Source organism: Vespa crabro, chromosome 5, assembly GCF_910589235.1.
Source record: "Vespa crabro chromosome 5, iyVesCrab1.2, whole genome shotgun sequence".
Lineage (NCBI taxonomy): Eukaryota > Metazoa > Arthropoda > Insecta > Hymenoptera > Vespidae > Vespa > Vespa crabro.
In genome coordinates, this window is record NC_060959.1 from 6,748,044 (window position 1) to 6,772,169 (window position 24,126).

Sequence of the window (24,126 nt, forward strand, 5' to 3'; positions counted from 1 at the left end):
AAATAATATAAAATATCATCAAATTATATTTATTACATACATATACAGCTACTTCATACCTATATACAAATATATTAAATAAATTATATACATTTCAAGGATTAATTCAATTTTATGAATCTATGTATAATATCTGTAATATGTAAAGTTATAAAAGATTTTTATGAATGTTAATATGAATTGAATCGAAATATAAATCTTTTTAAAATATATTTACATTAAAAATATTTTTAGATATATTTTACTGAAGCTATCACAAGAATGTTTATAAATCCAATTTCATGAATTTTGTAAGACTCCTCTTTGATTTCTTTTTATTAGTCAAATTATTTTTTTTTCCAGATTTTTCTTTTATTTTATAAAGTTCCTTTATAGCTGAAGAAATTACAGCATAATTAGATTCATCCACAATATCTTCATATGAATCAACATATTGCGCAGACAACAATAGTATTTCAATCCATTTTTTTTCAAGTCTTACAATTTTGGCAACCATTTTTGGGAAATGAAAAATAAGATCTCCAAAAAGAGATACATTCTCCAATATCGAAAACAAGGCTATAAGATTAACAAAAATGATACCAACTAGTAATATATAATCTGAGCTGTTGATTTTATAATATTTATTATTCGCATAATATTGTTCATTTTTTGGTAAATATGACTTACCACTTATAATACCATCACTCTTTGGAAAAGTTTCATTGTTAATATTAGATCTGGTATTATTTATTAATGTTGAACTTTCTTGAATAGAACGCACTATCTCTTCAATTAATTCTATGATAATTAATTTACGATCTGATTTATCTTCTGTTCGTATAGCTTTAATAAATTGTATATATTCTTCTCTATATCTCATAAAAAATTTTCTCACTGTAATATACATAAATATAAATTAACATTTGTGCTTAATTATCTTGGGAATTCAAACATTTAAATAAAGTATTATAATTAAAGATTGTCTTGTAGTACATACGATAATCTGCATTTGATTGTATTTTAAATATTGCTGTTTTTAATGGATCGGTTTTGATTGGTTGAATTTTAAATCTGGTGGAATTTTCCTCTTCCGCATGTGCGTCGATTGATAACAGAAATAAAAACGTAATATACATTAATACACGCAGTAATTTTATTTCCATGATGATCCAACAATATATAATTAATTAATCTTATTACAATGTGTTCGTAACTTATATTTGGAATGACATTCTTTCATAAATGCAAATGTATATATATATATATACTATGTATATATATATATATAGTATATATATATATATATACTAAATATGTTTGATATAATTTAAATTGTACTTCTGAGGACATACATAAATAACATAGAATATAGGTCAAATAAAGGTTTAATAAAAAATGTCAACTAACATTAACTGTTCTGACGGATAATATTCATTTACAGTCTAATGATAATATAATGTTTTATACTCATTTATACTCACATGTGATTTTCACGAATAGTCATAATAAAGATCATGCTTTTAAATTTTATTTAATAATATCATGTTTGTTTATATTATTTATGAAGTAATAATTTACTGAAAGATAAAAAATTATTGTTGAATTATTTCATCAAGTCTTGGATGAGTTGTGTATAAATATTATATAAAAGGAGTATTTTTCAAATTGTAATAAAATTGTATCACATTTAGAATTTGGTTGTGTTGTTAACATAAAGTGTAAAATAATATAAAATATTATCAAATTATATTTATTACATACATACACAGCTACTTCATACTTATATACAAATATATTAAATAAATTATATACATTTCAAGGATTAATACAATTATATGAATCTATGTATAATATCCGTAATATGTAAAGTTATAAAAGATTTTTATGAATGTTAATATGAAGTGAATAGAAATATAAATCTTGTTAAAATTTATTTAAATTAAAAAATATTTTTAAATATATTTTATTGAAGCTATCACAAGAATGTTTATAATTCCAATTTCATGAATTTTGAGAGAATCTTCTTTGACTTCTTTTTATTAGGCAAATTATTATTTGTTCCTGATTTTTCTTTTATTTTAATAAGTTCCTTTTTAGCTAAAGAAATTGCAGCATAACTAGATTCATCCATCAAATGTTGAAATGAATCAGTATATTGCGCAGACAACAATAGTATTTCAATCCATTTTTTTTCAAATCTTAAAATTTTAGCAACTATATCTGGGAAATGAAAAACAAGATCTCCAAAAAAAGATATGTTCTCCAATATCGAAAACAAGGCTATAAGTTTAACAAAAATGATACCAGCGATATATAATCTGTACTGTTGATTTTATAATATTTATTCTTCGCATAATATTGTTCATATTTTTGTAAATATGACTTACCACTTATAATACCATCACTCTTTGGAAAAGTTTCATTGTTAATATTAGATCTGGCATTATCTATTACTGTTGAACTTGCTTGAATAAAATGCACTATCTCTTCCATTAATTTTTTGATTATTAATAATTTACGATCAGATTTACTTTCTGTTTGTATATCTTTAATAACTACTATATAATCTTCTCTATTTCTCGCAAACGTTTTTCTCACTGTAATATATACAAATATAAATTAAAATTTGTACTTAATTATCATGGAAATAAACATTTAAATAAAGTATTATAATGAAAGATTGTTTTATTATACATACGATAATCTGCATTTGATTGTACTTTAAATAATGCTGTTTTTAACGGATCGGTTCTGATTGGTTGAATTTTAAATCTGGTGGAATTTTCCTCTTCCGCATGCGCGACGATTGATAACAGAAATAAAAACTTAAAATACATTAATACACGCAGTAATTTTTTTTGCATGATGACTTAAAAAAGAAGTATAATTTATTAATCTTATTACAATGTGTTCACTAACTTACATTTAGAATGATATTCTTTCGTAAATGCAAACGTATATATATATACACACAAAATACGTTTGATATAATTTAAATGATACTTCTAAGGACATATATAAATAACATAGAATATAGGTCACATATAGGTTTAATAAAAAATGACAACTAACGTCAACTGTTCTAACGGATAATATTCATTTTTAGTCTAATGATAATATAATGTTTTATACTCATTTATACTCACATGTGATTTTCACAAATAAGTCATAATAGAGATCATGTTTTTAAATTTTATTTAATAATATTATGTTTGTTTATATTATTTATGAAATAATAATTTACTGAAAAATAAAAAATTATTGTTGAATTATTTCATCAAGTCTTGGATGAGATGTGTATAAATATTATGTAAAAGGAGTATTATTCAAATTGTAATAAAACTGTATCACATTTAGAATTTGGTTCTGTTGTTAATATAGAGTGCAAAATAATATGAAATATCACCAAATTATATTTATTACATATATGTACAGTTACTTCATACCTATATACAAATATATTAAATAAATTATATACATTTCAAGGATTAATTCAATTTTATGAATCTATGTATAATATCTGTAATATGTAAAGTTATAAAAGATTTTTATGAATGTTGATATGAATTGAATCGAAATATAAATCTTTTGAAAATTTATTTAAATTAAAAAATATTTTTAAATATATTTTATTGAAACTATTACAAGAATGTTTATAATTCCAATTTTATAAATTTTGAGAGATTCTTCTTTGACTTTTTTTTATTAGACAAATAATATTTTTTTCCAAATTTTTTTTTTATTTTACTAAGTTCCTTTTTAGCTAAAGAAATTGTAGCATAAGTAGATTCATCCACCAAATTTTCAATTACATCAGTATATTGCGCAGACAACAATAGTATTTCAATCCATTTTTTTTCAAATCTTAAAATTTTAGTAACCATATCTGGGAAATGAACAAAAAGATCTCCAAAAAAAGATACGTTCTCCAATATCGTATACCAGGCTATAAGATTAACAAAAATGATACCAGTAATATATAATCTAAGCTGTTGATTTTATAATATTTATTCTTCGCATAATATTGTTCATTTTTTTGTAAATATGACTTACCATTTATAATATCATCACTCATTGAAAAAGTTCTACTTTTAACATTAGATCTGGCATTATATATTTGCACTGTACATTCTTCAATAGAATGCACTATCTCTTCAATTAATTGCATAATTAATAATAATTTACGATCAGATTTATTTTCTGTTTGTATAGCTGCAATAATTTCTAAATAATTTTCTCTATTTTCCGCAAACAATTCTCTCACTGTAATATATACAAATATAAATTAAAATTTTGTACTTAATTATCATGGAAATAAACATTTAAATAAAGTATTATAATGAAAGATTGTTTTATTATACATACGATAATTTGCATTTGATTGTATTTTAAATAATGCTGTTCTTAACGGATCGTTTGTGAATGTTTGAATTTTAAATTTGGTGAAATTTTCCTCTTCCGCATGCGCGACGATTGATAATAAAAATAAAAACTTAATATATATTAATACACGCAGTAATTTTATTTCCATGGTAACCCAACAATGTATAATTAATTAATCTTATTACAATGTATTCGTAACTTACATTTAGAATGATATTCTTTCGCAAATGCAAACGTATATATATATATATACACACAAAATACGTTTGATATAATTTAAATGATACTTCTAAGGACATATATAAATAACATAGAATATAGGTCAAATATAGGTTTAATAAAAAGTATCAACTAACGTCAACTGTTCTAACGGATAATATTCATTTTTAGTCTAATGATAATATAATGTTTTATACTCATTTATACTCACATGTGATTTTCACAAATAAGTCATAATAGAGATCATGTTTTTAAATTTTATTTAATAATATTATGTTTGTTTATATTATTTATGAAATAATAATTTACTGAAAAATAAAAAATTATTGTTGAATTATTTCATCAAATCTTAGATGAGATGTGTATAAATATTATATAAAATGAGTATTATTCAAATTGTAATAAAATTGTATCACATTTAGAATTTGGTTGTGTTGTTAATATAAAGTGCAAAATAATATAAAATATCACCAAATTATATTTATTACATATATGTACAGTTACTTCATACCTATATACAAATATATTAAATAAATTATATACATTTCAAGGATTAATTCAATTTTATGAATCTATGTATAATATCTGTAATATGTAAAGTTATAAAAGATTTTTATGAATGTTAATATGAATTGAATCGAAATATAAATCTTTTTAAAATTTATTTAAATTAAAAAATATTTTTAAATATATTTTACTGAAGCTATCGCAAGAATGTTTATAATTCCAATTTCATGAATTTTGAAAGTTTCTTCATTGACTTCTTTTTATTAGACAAATATTTTTTTTTTTCAGATTTTTCTTTTATTTTATTAAGTTCCTTTTTAGCTAATGAAATAACAGCATAACTAGATTCATCCATCAAATGTTGAAATGAATCAGTATATTGCGCAGACAACAATAGTATTTCACTCCATTTTTTTTCAAGTCTTAAAATTTTAGTAACCATATCTGGGAAATGAAAAACAAGATCTCCAAAAAAAGATACTTTCTCCAATATTGTAAACAAGGCTATAAGATTAACAAAAATGATACCAGTAATATATAATCTGAGCTGTTGATTTTATAATATTTATTCTTCGCATAATATTGTTCATTTTTTTGTAAATATGACTTACCACTTATAATACCATCACTCTTTGGATAAGCTTCATTTTTAATATTAGATCTGGCATTATCTATTATTGTTGAACTGTTTTGAATAGAATTCACTATTTCTAGAATTAATTCTATGATAATTAATAATTTAAGATTATATTTATTTTCTGTTTTTATAGCTTTAATAGTTTCTAAATAATCTTGTCTATTTCTCACAAACGTTTTTCTCACTGTAATATATACAAATATAAATAAAAATTTGTGTTTAATTATTATGGAAATAAACATTTAAATAAAGTATTATAATTAAAGATTGTTTTATTATACATACGATAATCTGCATTTGATTGTACTTTAAATAATGCTGTTTTTAACGGATCGGTTCTGATTGGTTGAATTTTGAATCTTGTGGAAATATCCTCTTCCGCATGCGCGGTGATTGATAACAGAAATAAAAACATAATATACATTAATACACGCAATAATTTTATTTCCATGGTAACTCAACAATGTATAATTAATTAATCTTATTACAATGTGTTCGGAGATTGAATTTAAAATGATGTTCTTTTCAAACATATATGTATACTGAATCTAATACACAATTTGAATGACACTTCAAAGGACATATATATACATAATATATATATATATATATATATATATATATATATATATATATATATATATATAACAGCATATAAACATATTATGTATATGTATATATATATATATATATATATATATATATATATATATATATATATATATATATATAACATAGGCTATAGCTCAAATATACATAGATTCAGTAAAAAATGTCGACTAATGTCAAATGTTAAAAGAATAATATTAATTTTAAACTTAATGATAATACAATGTGTTTACTCATTTATACTTACATGTGATTTACACGATTAGTCATAATAGAAATCGTGCTTTTAATTTTTGTGCAATAATACTTTTTATTTATCTTATAAAATTATACTTTATTGAAAAATAAAATCTGTTTACTGAATTATTTCATAGTATTAGCTAAATTAAAATAAAAGTATTTCATTAAAAATGATTTCTAACAAAGACGAAGATGATTATGACATACGACCTGAAACTCCTCCTGAGGAAAGTTGTTGTGGCAGTGGTTGTAATCCTTGTATTTTAGATATTCATCAAAAGTTATTAAAACAATGGGAAGAAAGGAAAAAAAATAATGTAATTATAGAACCAATGAGAAATTTAATATCTCCAACCTCTTTTAATTCTTTTATAGTTAGTGATACTTATAAAGCTTCTCAAGATTATATTTTTATACGGTTAGAATATAAAGGTAATTTAATGTAAACTTATTTTATAAAAATTAATATTTTACTAAAAATTTATAATTATATTTTTTATATAGAAAGTAATATTGACAATGATAAGTCTTTACATCTTGTTCCTGGACAACATATTATATTACGTTCTAATTCTATGTCAAAAGCTTATACACCTATTTCTTGGTCAAATAAAAATTTATTACTTCTCGTAAAAGTATACCCAACAGGCAAATTTAGTCAGCTTCTAAATAATACAAAAAAAAATGACGAATTTGAAATCAGAGGACCATATGGAGATTTTGAATATAAGTATAATAGGTGTGTTATAAAATTGTTATAAAAGTTACAATGTATTATATTTCTTACTTTGGTTAGTTTTCAGGAAATCATTATGTTCTGTATAGGCTCTGGAATTACAGCAGTTTATTCTTTAGCTAAGATAATTGTAGAAAATGAGATAGAAGAAACCAGAATAAATTTTATCGCTGGATTTCGATCGATCTTATGTGTGCCTTTGAAAAAAGAATTACAATATTTATCAGATTATTGGAATTTTTTATGTACATTACATATATCAGAAAATCTGATGTCAGGTATATTAGCAATATGCATAATATTGTGAGATAATATTGAAATTCTATGAAGAATTTTTTTTTAGATAGTGACCAAAATATTCATGGTATTAATATTGAAAATGGGCGTCTAAATAAACAGTCAGTTTATAATTATCTACAATCTGGTAAACCAGAAAGAACTTTAATTTTAATATGTGGTACAAATGAATTCAATCAATCTGTTGAACAATGGTCAAGAGAAAATAATTATTCTCATATACACATATTCAAATAATAAGATTTGTTTTTATTATTTCGACTGACTTTAATCGATTATTAAATTAATTAATAGGACAGGATATATTTTCTTCACAATGAGGACAGGTACCATGTATGTGACCAAATGCAACTTGGTTTCCAGCTACTGCTTGTAACCACTGAAATAATCATATATAGTTAATAAATTAGTACAAATAATCATTTTTTTAATACTTTTTAAAGAAATTTTATATACCTGTAACAAACATTTTGTATGAAAGTGTCTTCTGCATTTAATATTATCGCAAATTTTATTTGGAAATTGTTCCTTATCTGATTCCAAGGAGAAACAAATACAACATTCTTCATCCATAAACATACAATTTTTATCATTAATGCTATCATATTGTTCTTGTTTTTGAGGAAACTTAGATATATTTAACAAAATGAGTAAATTTTCTAATATGCCATTTTCTGAATTCCATATCTGCAAAATTACAACAGTAATAAACATAATTATTCATAATATCATATAATTTTTACTCATAATACATACATGCATGTTCTCAGAAATAATATCTTTTTGTCTTTGTACATCTACATCACTACCTAAAAATTTGAGTTCTGGAAGCGAGGTAGGATTTAGGGGGTTTATTGTAATCAGCATCGACAATGATTCTGATAAGTACACACGCCTATATAAATGATAAGGCTTTGGAGGAATTGGATCTAATATACAGCAACTTCTGTAAACATTTTATAAAACGTTAAAATAATACATGTATGTAATATCAAAATAATTCTCTAAATATTTAATTATATATTCAAATTTACCCATCGATATCTGATAGAACTTCCCATAAATCGTCAAGTATTTCTACTTGTTGCTTAAATTTATTTATTACGGTAATTAGGGAAGATATATTCTGGTTAAAAGATCCTAATGCAGGTATTTCGGGTAAATCATTGGATATAACATTCCATGGATTAATACTATCATTAGTTTTTTTTAATACAATATGAATGTTCCTCAATGATAGCTTAATTATATTTAATGAACTATTAGATGATAATTTAATATCCTTAGAAGAATAATATGATTAAATTTCATATATAATATAAAATTGTATTCAATACTAATGTTTTCATATTTCAAAACTTACAGATTGAGATTCAAAAATATCTTTTAAATCTTGAAGTATGACAGTCGGTGATAAATCGATTGGTACATTACATTCTTCGTTTAATTTACCGATAGATTCACTCTACATTAAAATATAACTTTATTTAATTGATTCTATAAAAAAAAAAAAAAAAAAAAAATTCAGTGTTAATATAAAAAGAAACTTACAATAAGTGATTGTAATAATCTCAAAAAAGATGATACTGAAGAAGCCTTTTTAATCAAATCGTTTACACTTTTAATAAATGTTCTCTTCCGTAAAAAAGCAAAACTTTTACCAAAATTAAGCACTGCATTGTGTAACGATGGATAATTTGGTAAAGTTAGTTTCACTTTAATTTTCTGTTTTTCTATAGTATTCAAAGGACATGCAATTATTAGATACCCTTGCCATGATACTGGTGACGTCGAAGTTAATATTATTTCTGGATGCCATTGCAGAATAGATGCACATTCTTCAATTAGCATATTGGCATCTTAATTTTGCAAAAAAATATGTTATACAAAGTTAAATCTAACCGATGGTTATTGTAAAAATGTTTATGGTTATGATAAATGACTTTTTTTCTTTTTGAAATACTACTATTTTTATTTTTGTTGAATTTAATTACTTATACTTTCATCTAACATATAAAATATCGATGAAACTTTATGTGTCAAATTTTTTGTTCACTTTTAATTCAAATTTCGCGCAATTGCAAAAATTTTATTGAACTTGGAAATTGAACTTTGTTTCCTGAATAAAGTAAACTATGGTAATAAGCCAAGGTTCCATTCAAGGCTTAGTGTACGTTTTATATTTGACCAGTTGTGATGCTTTGTTACTCAGGACAATAAACATTCCATTTTAAATTACCATACTATGTCAGGTGTGTTTAATAATTACAGTCTTTAGTTCGTTCAAAGTGAGAAATTAATACAACTTAGTCATTCTTATATATTCATAATTATAATTATATTCTTTGTTTATTTTGTTTTAGGTTATGACTCATACAGTACATTCTGGTCCGTGCATTCTTTTTATTAATTTCATTATTTTAATTTAAATTTTATCTTGTTCATGGAGAACAATTAAAAATAATTAAATTATGTTAGGTTTTATAATATATGTTCTAAAATAGTGTAGTGTTTTAAATACTGTTCCCATGTTTACGACAATAGTATTTACATATAAATGTAAAATTATATATATATATATATATACATATATATATATACAGGTACTATATTAGTCTTTTAATATAATATAACAATTGTCAAGAGAAAGCATTGAAATATCTTTCTGTTTAATGAAAAGTATTTATACTTATCAAAATATAATTAATATTTTAATCTATTTACTTTGATATTAATAAGAAAGTAGACTTGCAGTTAAACATATACGACTATAATAAACTGCAATTGCATTAAAAATTGCATTAAAAAGTACTTAATAAATGCATTTAAATATGATATCTCTAAAAGATGCCCCATGGGGTTTACAAATGATTGAATATATAACATCAAAATGTTGTCCTCATCGTCGTATTAATCGACTTATATGGCATCAAGGAGGCATATTTGCCCTTACATATTTATCATATACTTGTTATCACATGACAAGAAAGCCTATATCTGTGGTAAAAAATGTATTAAGCCTTAATTGCAGTAATTTATCACCACCAGATGATATTATAATTAATGATACCAATCGAGATACATGGTGTGATTGGGCTCCATTTGGTAATTAATATTTATTTATGTTGTATATTTTAGTAAAGTACATATTATAAAAACATATTTTTATGTATTATTAGATTTTATTAAATTATTTATATTTCAATAGACACATCAGATGCTTCAGCATTACTTGGTATGTTAGATTCAGCATTCCTATTTGCATACGCAGCTGCCATGTTTCTCAGGTGACGCTTTAAAGTGAGCTTATTAATCATTGTAATATCAAAAAATTGCATTAAAATTAACTTTTTATTTTTTCATATAGTGGATTTATTGCTGAACGTGTTAATCTGCGTTATTTCATTTCCCTTGGTATGCTAACATCTGGTATTTCTTGTTATTTATTTGGAATTGCTAGACCGTATAAGATACATAATCTATGGTATTTTATTTTGGTTCAGGTTGGTATTAATATAAAGAAATATTTTAAACAATTATATTCAATAATAGTTTACTTTATAATAAAAAAATGTACATTTTTTTATAATAAAATTTAATTTTTTTTAGGCTGCTGGTGGAGTATTTCAAACTTCAGGTTGGCCAGGTGTGGTAACAGTTGTAGGAAATTGGTTTGGAAGAAGAAAACGAGGCTTAATTTTTGGAATATGGAATTCTCATACATCTTTAGGAAATATATTGGGCACTTTAGTTGCAGCTAAATTTGTTGAATCTGACTGGGGTTTAAGTTTCATGATACCAGGAGCTATAATGGGTTTGGCAGGATTTATAATTTTTTTATTCTTAGCACCTGCACCTATTGATGTAGGATGTTCTCTTCCTAATTCACTTGGATATAGAAAAATAGATGCAACTAATAGTTCAGATGAAGATAGTATTGAAGATGTCGAAGAATCTCATACTCCTAGAGAAGATGTAAGTTTCTAATTATAGTGGAATGATACTATACAGTAATATTCTATATATAATGATAAACAATGCATATTGCATAATATCATTGCTATTCTAATTATAGTCAATAATAATATAACATTGCATTTAGTAATGTTTTTAGTAAAACAACAGTAAAAATATGTTTTGATTTCCCATCTAACTAAAGTAAATTGCACGTTGATACATGAAGTATAAGCATGACAATTATCATCAGTTTTTTCAAATTTAAAAATATAATTACTATTCTTTTTCTGTTTCTTCTTCATATATTAGTCTATTTTGTAGTATTCCAGAATAACAAGTAATTTTATGGTGTTTGTAATGATACTGACAAACTATATATCTACTTCAATAGTTTTTAATTCATATAATTTATGCATTTGACATATAATATGCCCACTAAAAAATACCCGTTTCCTTTACCTAGCGTGTCATCTATCGCTGTGTCTACCGTGAACAAAATGTTACTAACGTAAGTGCATGCATATTTTCAGTGACCTTGTAGTTAAAATATATTAACTATGAATTATTATATAATACTTAATGTATTTAAATTATAATAGTTGAACATAATATAGATTTTTATTTTGAAAGGATTCACCAAGCTTAAGATCCGAAACTAGTCCAATGTTATCAACAAATAGACGTTTGCACCATCATGCTGAAGAGAATGCTATTGGATTTTTTGGAGCCATAAGTATACCCGGTGTACTCGAATATTCTTCTTCACTATTTTTTGCAAAACTTGTAAGCTACACATTGCTTTACTGGTTACCATTGTATATTGCAGTTTCAAGTTAGTAAATTAATACTAAAATATTAGAGTATCCTTAAATATTAAAAAATTATCAATATTTATATTTATATTTTTTAGGTACATATAATACAACATTAAGTGCATATTTATCAATATTATTTGATGTAGGAGGTATTGCAGGTGCAATAGTTGCTGGTGTTTTATCAGACTACAGTGGTATGAGTGCTTTAACATGTGCTGTAATGCTTGGATTTGCAATTCCAACAGTAATATCTTTTATACTAAAAAAATGTTCATAAAATCATGTTAATTTATTATAATGATAATCAATGTTTGTTTTTCAGTTATTTATTTATGATTATTTAGAAAGTATGAGTTTAAGTGTTAGTATACTATTATTATTAACAACAGGACTGTTAGTTAATGGACCATATGCTTTAATAACGACTGCAGTATCTGCTGAATTAGGAACTCATCCTAGTTTGGGAGACAGTTCCAAAGCTTTAGCAACAGTCACTGCAATTATTGATGGAACAGGCAGTATTGGTGCTGCAGTTGGCCCATTATTAACAGGATTTGTTTCTCAATGGGCAGGATGGCATAATGTTTTTTATATGCTCATGTTTGCAAACGCGTTAGCTCTAGTTGTAAGTAAATTCTATAAATAAATATATATACATTTATAAACAGTACTATTCTACACTTCACACACACGTGTGTGTATGTGTGTGTGTATGTGTATATATATATATATAATTTATTTATTTATTTATTTCAGTTTTTGTCCAGATTAGTTTATAAAGATATACAATTGTATGGACAGCGACGAAGGACTGTATAAGTGAAGTGTATCTTACGATTAAGATACAAGAACTTTTTTACAAATACAAATGGATTAACTATGTATATACTAACAAAATTACTCAATTTTAATTTAAATATTAATTATTATTGTTAAATAAATGATATATTTTTACATTAATTGAGTTTTATATATATATGTATGAAAACGTAGTTATTTTTAACGTATGTAAAAAAGTAGTTATAATTATAATAAGTAGCAATTTTTTATTAGATAAATATAATAATAAATTATTAAAATATTATATGAGTTATCAAGGAATACCAATAGGGATGATATAACTAATATGATCTGCAAATTCTCCCCAGGCAGCTCTTTGTGTTTGAAATATTACGATCCATGCAACAAGGGCAATCATCCATAAGATAGCTCCAATGCCAGAAAATATTACATCTACAATATTATCCGTTTATTAACAATTCTCTTTTAATAGAAACAATCCAATACATACATCTTTTAATCTGTTTTTGTTCCTCATAAGGTGGTACGATAAAAGCCTCTCGTATAAACCAAATTGCATTAACAGCCCAAAGAAATGGAAGCAATGCAAATCCAGCTATATAAAAAAAATAAAAATTGTTTATTTTATAATCAAAAACATGATATCACGAATTTGTTTTGTTTTTTTTTTCTTTGATTGTTAGTACTTACCACGAAAATACCATCGGCAAAGATATAATTTTCTTTCATTTGTAAGTTTTGATAAATCCATACTGTTTTAATAAAAAAAAAATGTATTACTTATGATAGAGTTAAGCTAAATTTTTTTTCTTTTGATAATTTATTATATTTACTTCTTTGCAGATATTATTGACAGCTCAACTAAAATACTTGCGTAGTGAGCACTTCCTATTATAGTAGAAAGTACAATGATGTTATTATTCGCGCTATCTCGTGGAGATTTAATGAGTTAAAGTTTCGTAATAAGAAACTCTAAGAAAAAATTATTTACATTTTTGTATTATTCTTTCTGTGAAATATAATTTTTACAATTTTTAAAAAAGTTCGATTGTATTCGATTATGTGATATTAGCTAAGTTTGTATAAATTTATTAAAAACCATAGAATCGAGCGTATATTTTTCGAGTAGATTTTCATCTTACGTAGGTTAATTTTGTAACAATAGGTAGGAGAACTGAATCTCATGAATCCGTGTGTATGTCAGTGTATTGTACGTGATAAGTAATTTAACCAAAGCTTTTCGAGGAACGAATTTCAAGATTATTTATCAGTTGCTTTACGTTATTGTACAAAATGGCAGGACAACATTATTTGAGTGATACAAAGAATCCATTTTTTGAGTTAGAAGATGATGTAGACGATGAAACATTTTTAAAAAGTGCACCAAGGGCATCTGGCTCATCTTATAATTATACTAATAATTTTGACAATGAACTTGAAGTTAAACGTCAACAGTTAATGCAACGTAGAAGAGAAATAGAAGAGCGTACTATTCATTCATCAGAGCGATCTATTTCTCTTTTAAGAGACTCTGAACAGATTGGTGCAGCTACAGCAGAGGTTTGTATATACCTAAATTATCATAATTTTTAAATAACAATTCAATGGTCACAATATAATAAAAACTAACTAACAGATATAATTTACAAATTTGCTTGACTTAAATATTTTTATTAAATAAATAATTTGAAATATAAAACTATAAACCATATTGTAAAAATAAATTGATAAAATTTCAGGAATTAATTAGACAAAGAGAGCAATTAGAAAGGACAGAAAAGAGGTTGGATGATATTAACAGTACATTGAGATTTAGTCAAAAACACATTCAAGGTATAAAGAGTGTTTTTGGTAGTTTAAAAAATTATCTCAGTGGAAAATCGCTTGACACACCTGTACCATCTACTAAACTACCAGAATCTACAAGTTTTGGATCTACATCATCGCCAACTTTATCTAATTCCTTAGATCAAGTGCAAACTAATATGGTTAATAATCATCCATCGTTTAAACTTCAAGGTCTTGTAGATGACGATGAAGATCGAAAAACAAATTCATCTACAAATAATATAACAAAAGTTTTAGAAAAAAATTTAGATGAAATGAGTGGATCTCTAGCACGATTAAAAGGTTTAGCAATCGGACTTTCAGAAGAGATTGAGTCACAAAATGATTTAATTGACAATGTAAGAGATAAGGTGGAAATAACAGATATTACATTACAAAAACAGAATAAAGATCTTACATATTTACTAAAAAAGTAAATGTTAACAAAGAATATTTATTAACTCCTCTAGGAGTATACATATACATACAGATATGGAACATGATTCAATATATTTGTTCTTGATATGTGCATATATACAGAAATTTAAACATGAAAAGTGTAGTAGATTTAGTGTTTATAATATAAATTTGCTTTTTAAGATTTATGAGACAATTGAACTATGTAAAAATAATGTGTAAGAGAATCGTGTAATGTTTTTTTACAATATTACATAAAAGTAAATTATGAAATAAGGTTTCTACAATGTTTAATTTTTCTCAAGTGTTCTTCAAAAAGTCAAATTTTGAAATACTCAGAATATTTCTAAATTATATAAGAAAATTTTAAAACATATTTATTAATATTTAAATAAAAAAATTAAAAGATACGATAAAATCATGTTAATTTTAATTGCAATATAGTATAAAAATTGTTATTTTACAATTGTATAAGGTGTGGTTAATGTAATTTTTTTAATTCCTTTAAGTTAGATAGAGAAATATATTATTATTGTAAATAAGTAAAGAAAAAATTTTTCATGTTTATTACAGTATCATTTCATAAAATTCATACACATATGTATATTATATATGTATCATTGTTCTCTGAAATATAATTTCAATTTATATTAAAACATTCTATATTAATATTTACACGCATATATTAATACGTTTATTAATGCTTATAATCGAAATATTTCCTATATTACACTGTTCCTAATGTTATTCTGCCAATATTATTATTAAATAAATTCTATATCTGTTGATCTATATATTAAATATTTGGACTTATATTAAAATAAACTAAGATAATTGTGTTCATTAATTATTATTTTATTATTTAATTCTAATATTTTTAACAACTATAAGAAGCATTTTTGATTAAGAAAGTAATGATTATAAAGTATTAATAATATCATTATATATGTAAATTTGATTATTGGATACATGGTGCAATAATTTCGAACAAATATGTGATTTACCCCATTGGATTCATATTTGAAACCATATCCGTCAAGGTATCTGTAATATATTCATGGATAAAATGGAAAACTATATTTAATTTAAAAAATGAAAAACTAAAATTAAGAAGATCAAATTAAAATTTCACCTATTGCTTGTTGTGCAGTGCGCATTAAATTAGGTGTCATATTAGTCATAGTTCCTGTTGCACCACTAGTAGCATTTGTGCCTCCTCCTCCATTGTTTCCTCGACCTCCACGACAAGCGATGCTTTTAGATTTTAAAAAAGCATTGCTGGTATAATCGATGTTCCTACCTACAGTAATCTAAATACATTGACATCATATGCTTAATAATTATTTATGATCATCAGACATTATATAGACTTGTATTGTTAAATTTATGTTTTCATATATAAGATTTCATGTTTCATTTTATTTATATCAATTTATTATTTTATTAATAGGAATTCATAGAAATACATGGTAAAATGTGGAATATGGTCAAATTAAACAAATAAACATATATATATATATATATATATATATATATATATATATATATATATAACATTCTACGATATGATAAGGATACGCCCCATTTTTCGAGTGATCGATATAGATAAATATATGCGAGAAATATATAATTATTAAACTACTAAAGTGTACTGCACAAACAAGAATTTTTTAAAATAATAAAAAATCATACCGTAATATAGAATATGGCAATAAGCAGTAACCAAAAACCGTAGAACTTCATCTTCCCGGAGATATAAACGGCGACAATTTTATTTTTTGTCACACCTAGACTTTTATACCAATGCATAGTGTAATTATAGTATTTATCTTTTTTTTAATATACACAGCAACAGTTCCGGTACTCATAAAGAAAAATATTCATGTGTATGTGACTCACGTGTCCTTTTATGATTAATAACACATGTTATATATATAACAATTATAAAATCATCCATTGTCCGTTTTTTATCAAATTTGGATTGCACAAAAATTCTTGTTTTTAAATTCTGAAAGATTTTATACAGGTAAATTTATCTTATTGATACTATATCAACAATTTTTCTTTCTTATTAGTAGTTTCTTAATATGTTTGATGTTCATTAACATCATTAACGATCGAAGTTGCTTCATATGCTGTACGCTCTGCTTCTCTTTGAGATGCGATAGCCGCGTGTTCTTCGGCAATCTTCTGATAGAGCTGTAAATGTTTGTCCTTCGCTTTTAATACACTAACAGAATCCTATAAAACCATAAAGATACATAAGATGCATAGATGCATAATCAGGTGAAAGAAAGGATATTGAATGATCTTGAAGATAATTCGCAGGCGTTTTTTTGTTAAGATAGACTATTATCAATATAAATTATATTTTTAATAGAATTCATTACCTTTGGTACATTTATTGGTATATCGTGGGCATTAGCATCAGCTAATTTTTCATAAAGCTGAAAATGTCTTTCCTTCGCGAGTTTCACAGCTTCTGAATCAACAGGCTGTTTAAGCGTATCGTCGTAATTTATCAATGATGGATGAAATCCATTTTTATCAGCCACATATTCCACTCTTCGTACTTTGTATTTAGGATCGATGAACGAGTAAGATCCTAATAAGCAAACGTTATTATTGTTAGAAATGAGCGAATAAATGATCGAATTAACTATAAAGAAGATATAAGGCCACGAAAACATTTACCATAAACGGTTCCGGAACCATCTCCAGATTCTTGATGAATTCGATCAACGTGTCCTGGATATCGTCCCGCTTTGTATTGAAAACTGTATGGTCGTGGAGGTGGTGGTAATGTGCTAGTAGTTGTCGTCGAATATTTTGATAAAATGTGTGAGACCTCTCCAAGACAGGAAGTCGATAAAACGAAGACGATCTAATTGCAAAAAAAGAAAAATATTAACTTTTATTAATACATTCAAGAATTTTTCGTATTTTCCCCGCGCAAAATAGAAATATCAAACAAATGTTATAGATTAATTGATAAAAAAAATGAATTAAACACTTACGATCAAACTCTTCATTTTTTTTAAATCGATAGCATGAAAAAACTTTAAATAATATTTCTTATCTTAGAGAACAGACATATAACTGACTGAGAGGATCTTTTCCAGTGAAAGTAATATAAGAAACTAAAGGGGAGAAGGTGAAGGTAATATGTTTTAAGGTAGCTTCACACCGTCAACTTGTTTATTTTATTTGATCGATGATTAAGTATGTTGCACACGAAGATGTTTAGATCGATGACGATGGAATATTTTAAATTAACCTTTCTAAAATCCCTGGAATAATTTTTTCGGAAAAGTATATACACAAATATTTCTCTTATTGTTAGACCAAATTCTCATTTCCTTGAAAATAGAAATACAAAAATTCTTCTTTAAAAAAATCGATTTTCGATATTATCTCATTCGATTATTAGAAAGTATATATCGATTATCAAATTTAATTGATGTTAGTTTGCTTATATTTATTTTGCTATATCTGATTAAACATTTGCTAATGATAAAATTCATTTCTTTTATATTTTTCTTTTTTTTTTTGTAACAAATTAATAGGAAGGATAGCCGTGTTAGATAATGCGCGTGTTACGTTCAGAATGTCATACTTTTTTGCTTTTTCATTCTTGTCAAGGTCCATTGTTATTTTTTACTGAAGAAAAAACAAGGTCTCGATTTTACTATATTTTTCTTACACATATAAGTAAAACAATTTACTTATATTTATTAATATTTGATATAATATATTTCATTTTTATATTTTACGTACGTAATATATGCTTGTAAAATGTTATATATGTATGGCATGTTGAATAATTTATTATTATTATGCTTTATGATAATTCGAATTTTTGTGACCTTTTATATTTTTCTTCTTTTTTGGTACACATTTTTATATTTCTATTTTTCTATTATTAATAATGAAATAATTAACAATATGCATATATATATACACATACACGCATACATACGTATGTATGTACACACATACAACATACATATATACATATATATTTTTATTGCGTAATATAGCATATTATCGACCGTAGTTATCTACATTCTAACTTGCATTGATGACGTGTTATATCATAATTACATATGCAATTATTTACGAGTGGATTATGACGAGAAACAAATGTATTATTTTTTTTCTTGATAAAATTACATTTAATAATTATTATAATATGCATATATATATATATATATATATATATATATATATATATATATATAGAAAGTACTATATTTCTAATAACAAAATTTATTTATTTTTCTTTCTCTTTCTCAAATTACATTTGTTAAAACGTATAAATGGTTAATGAAAATTATTGTTCAATCGATTTCGAGCTTTTTGAAGCTTCCTTCGACACCAAATAAATCAGTTGCTGTTTTTCCTTTGCCAGGACGTAGAGATTCGTTAACGCGACAAATTCTTTCCTCCTCTTGAAACCAAGCACGATTGTCATCTAATTTTTTAATTTGAGCATCATTCAAGTCTTTCAAAGGGCCTGCTTGGCCACCCGATTCGTTTGGAAGTATTTCCAAGGGTATAAATTTAGCTAATGTTTCCATGGTCGAATGCATGTGAAACTGTAAATAGATATATAAAAAGAATATGGAAGAAAATTAGAAGAGATTATAGGTTAGTCGAACTCTCTCTCTCTCTCTCTCTCTCTCTTTCTCTCTCTCTCTCTTTCTCTCTCTCTCTCTCTCTCTCTCTCTCTCTCTCTCTCTCTTTTATCCTTACCATGTCCATCAATTCTTTTTTCATGAAAGGCTTCATCATGTTAAGAATAACATCCATAACCGGCGAGGTGTTCATAAAATGGAAACCTTTAAGACGTACGGGTAAAGCTTCTTGCAAATAGTAAAGGAATTTTTTTAATCCCATAGGATTTAAACGACCCACATGACCGAACGCAACATTCTTTGTATCAAATAGGATCACATGACCTTTGGATGTACCCTCTTCGTGAAGCCAGAGATCAATTACCATGTTAAGGTACTTCATACCATCGTTATAAACATAATGCGACGGTTCGATATCTATCAATCTACCATAAATGATTTTGTAACCATCATTGGTAGTTTTATCCAAGACCAGATTCGATCTAAATATAAAAATTAAACTTTATCAGATTGAAATTAATTATTGAGCTTTATAAATGCACAAAATAAAAGATACTTACACCGTTTGAAATGCTTTACGAAGGTCCTTAGAACTGATAGGATCTCTATTAGAAAAGAACTCTGGCACGTGAGTTCGTATTGTGTAATAAGTGTCGATGGTATTTTTGGTCGGTTCCATACGATAGTAATTACTGTGTAGAAAAAGAGCTACCTCGCTGTCAGATATTTTTGGTAAATGGGGTTGTTTTTGACACCACTCTTTCAACGCTCGTACATCGTCTTCCTTCAATTCCGGATTTTTCTTTAATTCCTCCTCAAATGAGATTCCACCTTGTAGCGTCATATTCTAACACGTCTTTATTATAATTCAATTTTGGATTAATCTTCTTCGTTTTGTTTTATATTATCTTTTTTTATTTTTTATATTTTTTTTCGTTCTTACGAATTTAAAAGAAACACAAAGGATCGTTGGAATTGATTATTTTTTTTCTTTTTAACTTGTTCAAACGTAAAGACTGCAGAAAAAATTTGTTTATTAAAGCTTTGCTCTGGTCTCTTGACGAACACGAATTAGACTAATGAATTCAAGCGCAGTTGCTGTCTTCGGGCAATGACGAGCGAGTAACGTATGATCGACAATTGCATGACACTTTGACGTTAGTCTATATATATGAGTTCATGATCAGGCGAATTAGCAAATGATTTGAAGACATTTTTTAATGTACGGTGAAACTTCGATAGGCCAGATGAGAAAATGTATTATTATGAATCCATTGTTCTCGATGTCTTTTCTTTTTACCGGTTTTCATGGACAAGAAACAGAAAGAAACCAAAGATAATTGTGAGATTATTAATTAATAACAGAGAACACATCTCGTTTAATATTTAAATATGAGTATATATATCGTTTTCTCAAATTCTTTTCTATGATTTAGTTTCAGGAACAATTTGATATAAATAACATGTTTTAATATTTAACGTAAATATATTTTTTTTCTTTTCGATTTATTATTAATCGATTTTGGTGTGTATTGCAACAAAGTGAAAAAAAATTATAACTCGGAATCTCTTTCTATCTTGTAATTATGTTATCGCGTGTTAGAGATTACTAGAAATAGGTATATCATCGAAGTACTGTGATGTAACAGTGGATTAATAAGTAAGAAACTCCACAAATAATTTTATTTCACATGATGACTTTCTTTTTACGAATTGTTAATACATAAATATTTTAATATATTTATATATTTACGATGATTGGAAAATTGATAATTAAATGGAAAAAATATTAAAAATCTGGATACATTTTTCATGATTCATATAACTTTAAAAGATAAAGAATTTTATTGATATATTATTATCATATGAAAACATGATAATAAATTTATATTCCATCTATAAATAATGAAGAAAAAAAACCTATTATTGTAGCTCATTAGAATGAAAAATCAATCGAAAATAAAATATACATATTCATTATTTTTTTTGTATAATTGATAAATTCATTTAATCGATATCAAGTTTCTTGAAGCTTCCTTCAACTCCAAAAATGTCATTGCTTAATTTAGGCTTTCCAACTCGTAACGATTCATTCACTCGCATCGTTATTTCTTCTTTCAAAAACCACTCGCGATTTTCATCAAGCAATTTTGTTTGTTCGTTAACGAGATCTTTCAAGTTACCACCTTTGCCACCTATCTCGTTGGGAAGTGCATCAACGGGTAAAAATTTTTCCAAACTTTCTAAAGTTGAAAAGTGTATCTAAATAGAAATTATAATGATAATTAGATTGTTAATTTCGAAAAAAAACCTCTTCACGCAATGGCAGAATTATCCACAAACGAAAGAGACAATCACTTCGAGTTGCCACACAATAATATAAATTTATATTATATAATATCATTTAATATCTAATGGCTGGTCTGTAATTTTTATATCTATATATATACACACGCGCGTATATATTGCTACTATAATCGAATTTGTGCAATCTATTTCTAACTTCGTCATTTGCATGATGAATGCACGTCATTGCAATGAACAATTGAAGCAAGAAAATATATACTGTATACAATCGATTTATTTTAATGGAGCCCCCAAAATTTGTAATGACTCTTTAAGAATAAATCTGCTAATGATTCTACGGTAAAATTTTCTTTTTGAAACTCACCATCTCGTATAACTCTTTTTTCATGAAAGGCTTACACATATTTAACAAAACTTCCATTGCCGGTGTAGAATTTATTATATGTATTTGCTTCAAACGAATGGGTGCTGCCTCTTGTATGAAGTATAGAAATTTTTTTATTCCCATAAGATTTATACGTCCTATGTGACCAAGCGATAAGTTCTGTACATCGCCAATATAAACTAGTCCGTTAGTTGGTCCTGTCTTTATATTAGCCAATTCTACTACCATGAAAAAATATTTTATGCTTTCATAGAAGATATAATGAGATGGTTCAGGATCCATCATATTTCCAAATATTATTTGATATCCTTCATTGGTCATTTTCTTTAATGGGATGTGAGATCTGTTCGTAGAATGAAAGAAATATATTATGTTAAATTTGTTGTTCTCTCTCTTTCTCTCTCTCTCTCTCTCTCTCTCTCTCTCTCTCTCTTGAGTTTTGTTTGTTACAATTATTTATCGATTTTGAATATTTGAAACATTGTATAAAATTATATGTAAACTTACGTGACACTGAATTGTGTACGAATATCTTTCAAGAATGGGTCTCTATAGCTAAAAAATTCAGGCACATGAGTCCTGATAGTATAAAAGTTTTCGATCGTGGTTTTAGTTGGTTCTAACTGATAATAATTACTATTAAGGAATAATATCAGATAAATATCTTCTATTTTTGGTAAATGTGGCTGTTTATCAAGCCATTCACGAATGATTTGTAAGTCTGATTCTTTAAGATTAGGATTTTTATTAAATGCTTCTTTTAAAGAATATGTATTCGTAGGTAACATTGTTTTTACTTTCACGTCCGTTGGATTGATTTATTTTAAATGATGATTAAAAATCTTCTTTGTGCGTATGTTTATCTCCGTATGTGTCCGTATGTATCTAATAAAACTCGATTAATACTGATAGCACAGACCGACACCTTTTGTTCGCTGGTTAGAGTCCAAACTACTTCAGAGCTTGTAAGGTTGTTGTTATATTTTGTTGACAATATCACTATCTACCACATCATCAGAATATTTTCTCCTTGGCCGGAACCGGTTTAATAGTGTTTAATATTCATACATGTACAGATGTTCATTATCTTAGACAATTTTTTACTTATTTTGTAACAATAAGATCAAAGTATTAAGTAAGTAAGTGCATATTAAATAAAAATTTCAGTATAATTTGTTAAAATTAATTCTCTTTAATCGAATCTTAGTGTTTTTACGAGATCGTCGATTTAATTGGTTTAATAACGCATCTAGATTCAAGGAAATGTTGCTAATATCTCATTATTAATGTAAGAGATGTACTTCATCTATTTAGATTGTTATGATAATTATAGCAAATTAAAACTAAGTGTAAGATATAGTTCTGGTCTT

General features: G+C 25.5%; 11 protein-coding genes across 19 annotated transcripts; 3 read left to right on the top strand and 8 right to left on the bottom strand.

Moving 5' to 3' along the window:
- Positions 1-170: 170 nt before the first annotated feature.
- Positions 171-1,237, bottom strand: LOC124424050. The gene is made up of 3 exons (XM_046962538.1): positions 980-1,237; positions 670-876; positions 171-558 (listed from the first exon to the last, which is right to left on the bottom strand). Exons 1-3 carry the CDS (start codon positions 1,143-1,145, stop codon positions 266-268), a joined length of 666 nt encoding a protein of 221 aa, XP_046818494.1. The 5' UTR covers positions 1,146-1,237; the 3' UTR covers positions 171-265.
- A 568-nt stretch (positions 1,238-1,805) lies between these two features.
- Positions 1,806-6,291, bottom strand: LOC124424047. Of its 3 annotated transcripts, none has more exons than XM_046962536.1 (3): positions 6,014-6,290; positions 2,370-2,579; positions 1,806-2,262 (listed from the first exon to the last, which is right to left on the bottom strand). In XM_046962536.1, the coding sequence occupies exons 1-3, from the start codon at positions 6,177-6,179 to the stop codon at positions 1,970-1,972; spliced, it is 669 nt and encodes a 222-aa protein (XP_046818492.1). In that variant the 5' UTR covers positions 6,180-6,290; the 3' UTR covers positions 1,806-1,969. The 3 variants fall into 3 exon arrangements, with proteins under 3 accessions (XP_046818492.1, XP_046818491.1, XP_046818490.1); XM_046962535.1 differs by lacking the exon at positions 6,014-6,290 and adding an exon at positions 2,681-3,224 and having other exon boundaries at positions 1,855-2,262; XM_046962534.1 differs by lacking the exons at positions 1,806-2,262; positions 2,370-2,579 and adding exons at positions 5,298-5,595; positions 5,703-5,912 and having other exon boundaries at positions 6,014-6,291.
- LOC124424049 lies at positions 3,619-4,768 on the bottom strand. The gene is made up of 3 exons (XM_046962537.1): positions 4,348-4,768; positions 4,036-4,245; positions 3,619-3,928 (listed from the first exon to the last, which is right to left on the bottom strand). The coding sequence occupies exons 1-3, from the start codon at positions 4,511-4,513 to the stop codon at positions 3,636-3,638; spliced, it is 669 nt and encodes a 222-aa protein (XP_046818493.1). The 5' UTR covers positions 4,514-4,768; the 3' UTR covers positions 3,619-3,635.
- Positions 6,292-6,585: 294 nt separating the features above from the next.
- LOC124424044 (NADH-cytochrome b5 reductase-like) lies at positions 6,586-8,029 on the top strand. Of its 2 annotated transcripts, none has more exons than XM_046962530.1 (4): positions 6,586-7,009; positions 7,082-7,316; positions 7,374-7,591; positions 7,657-8,029. In XM_046962530.1, exons 1-4 carry the CDS (start codon positions 6,748-6,750, stop codon positions 7,845-7,847), a joined length of 906 nt encoding a protein of 301 aa, XP_046818486.1. In that variant the 5' UTR covers positions 6,586-6,747; the 3' UTR covers positions 7,848-8,029. The 2 variants fall into 2 exon arrangements, with proteins under 2 accessions (XP_046818486.1, XP_046818487.1); XM_046962531.1 differs by having other exon boundaries at positions 7,661-7,852.
- Positions 7,717-9,476, bottom strand: LOC124424041 (E3 ubiquitin-protein ligase FANCL). Of its 2 annotated transcripts, none has more exons than XM_046962520.1 (6): positions 9,162-9,476; positions 8,974-9,075; positions 8,645-8,892; positions 8,367-8,553; positions 8,067-8,297; positions 7,717-7,989 (listed from the first exon to the last, which is right to left on the bottom strand). In XM_046962520.1, exons 1-6 carry the CDS (start codon positions 9,459-9,461, stop codon positions 7,894-7,896), a joined length of 1,164 nt encoding a protein of 387 aa, XP_046818476.1. In that variant the 5' UTR covers positions 9,462-9,476; the 3' UTR covers positions 7,717-7,893. The 2 variants fall into 2 exon arrangements, with proteins under 2 accessions (XP_046818476.1, XP_046818475.1); XM_046962519.1 differs by having other exon boundaries at positions 8,367-8,556.
- Positions 9,183-13,342, top strand: LOC124424040 (glucose-6-phosphate exchanger SLC37A2). Of its 3 annotated transcripts, none has more exons than XM_046962517.1 (10): positions 9,183-9,315; positions 9,974-10,715; positions 10,819-10,897; positions 10,978-11,113; positions 11,220-11,585; positions 12,031-12,075; positions 12,198-12,399; positions 12,478-12,626; positions 12,705-13,007; positions 13,139-13,342. In XM_046962517.1, exons 2-10 carry the CDS (start codon positions 10,430-10,432, stop codon positions 13,199-13,201), a joined length of 1,629 nt encoding a protein of 542 aa, XP_046818473.1. In that variant the 5' UTR covers positions 9,183-9,315; positions 9,974-10,429; the 3' UTR covers positions 13,202-13,342. The 3 variants fall into 3 exon arrangements, with proteins under 3 accessions (XP_046818473.1, XP_046818471.1, XP_046818474.1); XM_046962515.1 differs by lacking the exon at positions 9,183-9,315 and adding an exon at positions 9,721-9,862; XM_046962518.1 differs by lacking the exons at positions 9,183-9,315; positions 12,031-12,075 and adding an exon at positions 9,721-9,862.
- Positions 13,343-13,408: 66 nt separating this feature from the next.
- Positions 13,409-14,154, bottom strand: LOC124424052 (gamma-secretase subunit pen-2). Of its 2 annotated transcripts, XM_046962542.1 has the most exons (4): positions 14,017-14,154; positions 13,874-13,935; positions 13,674-13,778; positions 13,409-13,615 (listed from the first exon to the last, which is right to left on the bottom strand). In XM_046962542.1, exons 2-4 carry the CDS (start codon positions 13,932-13,934, stop codon positions 13,476-13,478), a joined length of 306 nt encoding a protein of 101 aa, XP_046818498.1. In that variant the 5' UTR covers position 13,935; positions 14,017-14,154; the 3' UTR covers positions 13,409-13,475. The 2 variants fall into 2 exon arrangements, with proteins under 2 accessions (XP_046818498.1, XP_046818497.1); XM_046962541.1 differs by having other exon boundaries at positions 13,874-14,075.
- A 310-nt stretch (positions 14,155-14,464) lies between these two features.
- LOC124424045 (synaptosomal-associated protein 29) lies at positions 14,465-15,822 on the top strand. The gene is made up of 2 exons (XM_046962532.1): positions 14,465-14,743; positions 14,923-15,822. Exons 1-2 carry the CDS (start codon positions 14,477-14,479, stop codon positions 15,445-15,447), a joined length of 792 nt encoding a protein of 263 aa, XP_046818488.1. The 5' UTR covers positions 14,465-14,476; the 3' UTR covers positions 15,448-15,822.
- A 439-nt stretch (positions 15,823-16,261) lies between these two features.
- Positions 16,262-18,763, bottom strand: LOC124424072 (cuticle protein 16.8-like). Of its 2 annotated transcripts, XR_006942221.1 has the most exons (6): positions 18,445-18,763; positions 18,122-18,311; positions 17,818-18,032; positions 17,120-17,668; positions 16,560-16,737; positions 16,262-16,471 (listed from the first exon to the last, which is right to left on the bottom strand). XR_006942221.1 is itself a non-coding variant. In XM_046962594.1 (4 exons), the coding sequence occupies exons 1-4, from the start codon at positions 18,457-18,459 to the stop codon at positions 17,510-17,512; spliced, it is 579 nt and encodes a 192-aa protein (XP_046818550.1). In that variant the 5' UTR covers positions 18,460-18,763; the 3' UTR covers positions 16,839-17,509. The 2 variants fall into 2 exon arrangements, 1 of the variants encoding a protein (XP_046818550.1); XM_046962594.1 differs by lacking the exons at positions 16,262-16,471; positions 16,560-16,737 and having other exon boundaries at positions 16,839-17,668.
- Positions 18,764-19,680: 917 nt separating this feature from the next.
- LOC124424292 (alpha-tocopherol transfer protein-like) lies at positions 19,681-21,239 on the bottom strand. Its single transcript, XM_046963123.1, has 3 exons — positions 20,625-21,239; positions 20,183-20,546; positions 19,681-20,025 (listed from the first exon to the last, which is right to left on the bottom strand). Exons 1-3 carry the CDS (start codon positions 20,906-20,908, stop codon positions 19,768-19,770), a joined length of 906 nt encoding a protein of 301 aa, XP_046819079.1. The 5' UTR covers positions 20,909-21,239; the 3' UTR covers positions 19,681-19,767.
- Positions 21,240-21,832: 593 nt separating this feature from the next.
- On the bottom strand, positions 21,833-23,732 carry LOC124424293 (alpha-tocopherol transfer protein-like). Its single transcript, XM_046963125.1, has 3 exons — positions 23,264-23,732; positions 22,736-23,099; positions 21,833-22,326 (listed from the first exon to the last, which is right to left on the bottom strand). The coding sequence occupies exons 1-3, from the start codon at positions 23,542-23,544 to the stop codon at positions 22,072-22,074; spliced, it is 900 nt and encodes a 299-aa protein (XP_046819081.1). The 5' UTR covers positions 23,545-23,732; the 3' UTR covers positions 21,833-22,071.
- Positions 23,733-24,126: the final 394 nt, after the last annotated feature.

Bases quoted from the DNA above. Each gene is read 5' to 3' on its own strand.
- LOC124424050 (XM_046962538.1), bottom strand. From the start codon at position 1,145: ATGGAAATAAAATTACTGCGTGTATTAATGTATATTACGTTTTTATTT. The intron at 877-979 runs GTATGTACTACA...TGTATATTACAG, and splicing joins ACAATCAAATGCAGATTATC to TGAGAAAATTTTTTATGAGA. The intron at 559-669 runs GTAAGTCATATT...TTAATCTTATAG, and splicing joins GAGTGATGGTATTATAAGTG to CCTTGTTTTCGATATTGGAG.
- LOC124424049 (XM_046962537.1), bottom strand. From the start codon at position 4,513: ATGGAAATAAAATTACTGCGTGTATTAATATATATTAAGTTTTTATTT. The intron at 4,246-4,347 runs GTATGTATAATA...TATATATTACAG, and splicing joins ACAATCAAATGCAAATTATC to TGAGAGAATTGTTTGCGGAA. The intron at 3,929-4,035 runs GTAAGTCATATT...TTAATCTTATAG, and splicing joins GAGTGATGATATTATAAATG to CCTGGTATACGATATTGGAG.
- LOC124424047 (XM_046962536.1), bottom strand. From the start codon at position 6,179: ATGGAAATAAAATTATTGCGTGTATTAATGTATATTATGTTTTTATTT. The intron at 2,580-6,013 runs GTATGTATAATA...TATATATTACAG, and splicing joins ACAATCAAATGCAGATTATC to TGAGAAAAACGTTTGCGAGA. The intron at 2,263-2,369 runs GTAAGTCATATT...TTAAACTTATAG, and splicing joins GAGTGATGGTATTATAAGTG to CCTTGTTTTCGATATTGGAG.
- LOC124424044 (XM_046962530.1), top strand. From the start codon at position 6,748: ATGATTTCTAACAAAGACGAAGATGATTATGACATACGACCTGAAACT. The intron at 7,010-7,081 runs GTAATTTAATGT...TTTTTTATATAG, and splicing joins TATACGGTTAGAATATAAAG to AAAGTAATATTGACAATGAT. The intron at 7,317-7,373 runs GTGTGTTATAAA...TACTTTGGTTAG, and splicing joins TTTGAATATAAGTATAATAG to TTTTCAGGAAATCATTATGT.
- LOC124424041 (XM_046962519.1), bottom strand. From the start codon at position 9,461: ATGCTAATTGAAGAATGTGCATCTATTCTGCAATGGCATCCAGAAATA. The intron at 8,893-8,973 runs GTAAGTTTTGAA...TATTCTTCTAAG, and splicing joins ATATTTTTGAATCTCAATCT to GATATTAAATTATCATCTAA. The intron at 8,298-8,366 runs GTATGTATTATG...GTAATTTTGCAG, and splicing joins TTATTTCTGAGAACATGCAT to ATATGGAATTCAGAAAATGG.
- LOC124424040 (XM_046962517.1), top strand. From the start codon at position 10,430: ATGCATTTAAATATGATATCTCTAAAAGATGCCCCATGGGGTTTACAA. The intron at 10,716-10,818 runs GTAATTAATATT...ATATTTCAATAG, and splicing joins GTGTGATTGGGCTCCATTTG to ACACATCAGATGCTTCAGCA. The intron at 12,627-12,704 runs GTAATATCTTTT...TTTGTTTTTCAG, and splicing joins TTGGATTTGCAATTCCAACA to TTATTTATTTATGATTATTT.
- LOC124424052 (XM_046962542.1), bottom strand. From the start codon at position 13,934: ATGGATTTATCAAAACTTACAAATGAAAGAAAATTATATCTTTGCCGA. The intron at 13,779-13,873 runs GTAAGTACTAAC...TTTTTTATATAG, and splicing joins TTGCCGATGGTATTTTCGTG to CTGGATTTGCATTGCTTCCA. The intron at 13,616-13,673 runs GTATGTATTGGA...ATAATATTGTAG, and splicing joins ACAAAAACAGATTAAAAGAT to ATGTAATATTTTCTGGCATT.
- LOC124424045 (XM_046962532.1), top strand. From the start codon at position 14,477: ATGGCAGGACAACATTATTTGAGTGATACAAAGAATCCATTTTTTGAG. The intron at 14,744-14,922 runs GTTTGTATATAC...ATAAAATTTCAG, and splicing joins TTGGTGCAGCTACAGCAGAG to GAATTAATTAGACAAAGAGA.
- LOC124424072 (XM_046962594.1), bottom strand. The intron at 18,033-18,121 runs GTAAATGTTTTC...TTTGCTTATTAG, and splicing joins TGGTTCCGGAACCGTTTATG to GATCTTACTCGTTCATCGAT. The intron at 17,669-17,817 runs GTAATGAATTCT...ATGGTTTTATAG, and splicing joins TACCAATAAATGTACCAAAG to GATTCTGTTAGTGTATTAAA.
- LOC124424292 (XM_046963123.1), bottom strand. From the start codon at position 20,908: ATGACGCTACAAGGTGGAATCTCATTTGAGGAGGAATTAAAGAAAAAT. The intron at 20,547-20,624 runs GTAAGTATCTTT...TTTTATATTTAG, and splicing joins CGTAAAGCATTTCAAACGGT to ATCGAATCTGGTCTTGGATA. The intron at 20,026-20,182 runs GTAAGGATAAAA...ATCTATTTACAG, and splicing joins AAAAAGAATTGATGGACATG to TTTCACATGCATTCGACCAT.
- LOC124424293 (XM_046963125.1), bottom strand. From the start codon at position 23,544: ATGTTACCTACGAATACATATTCTTTAAAAGAAGCATTTAATAAAAAT. The intron at 23,100-23,263 runs GTAAGTTTACAT...TTCTACGAACAG, and splicing joins CGTACACAATTCAGTGTCAC to ATCTCACATCCCATTAAAGA. The intron at 22,327-22,735 runs GTGAGTTTCAAA...ATTTCTATTTAG, and splicing joins AAAAAGAGTTATACGAGATG to ATACACTTTTCAACTTTAGA.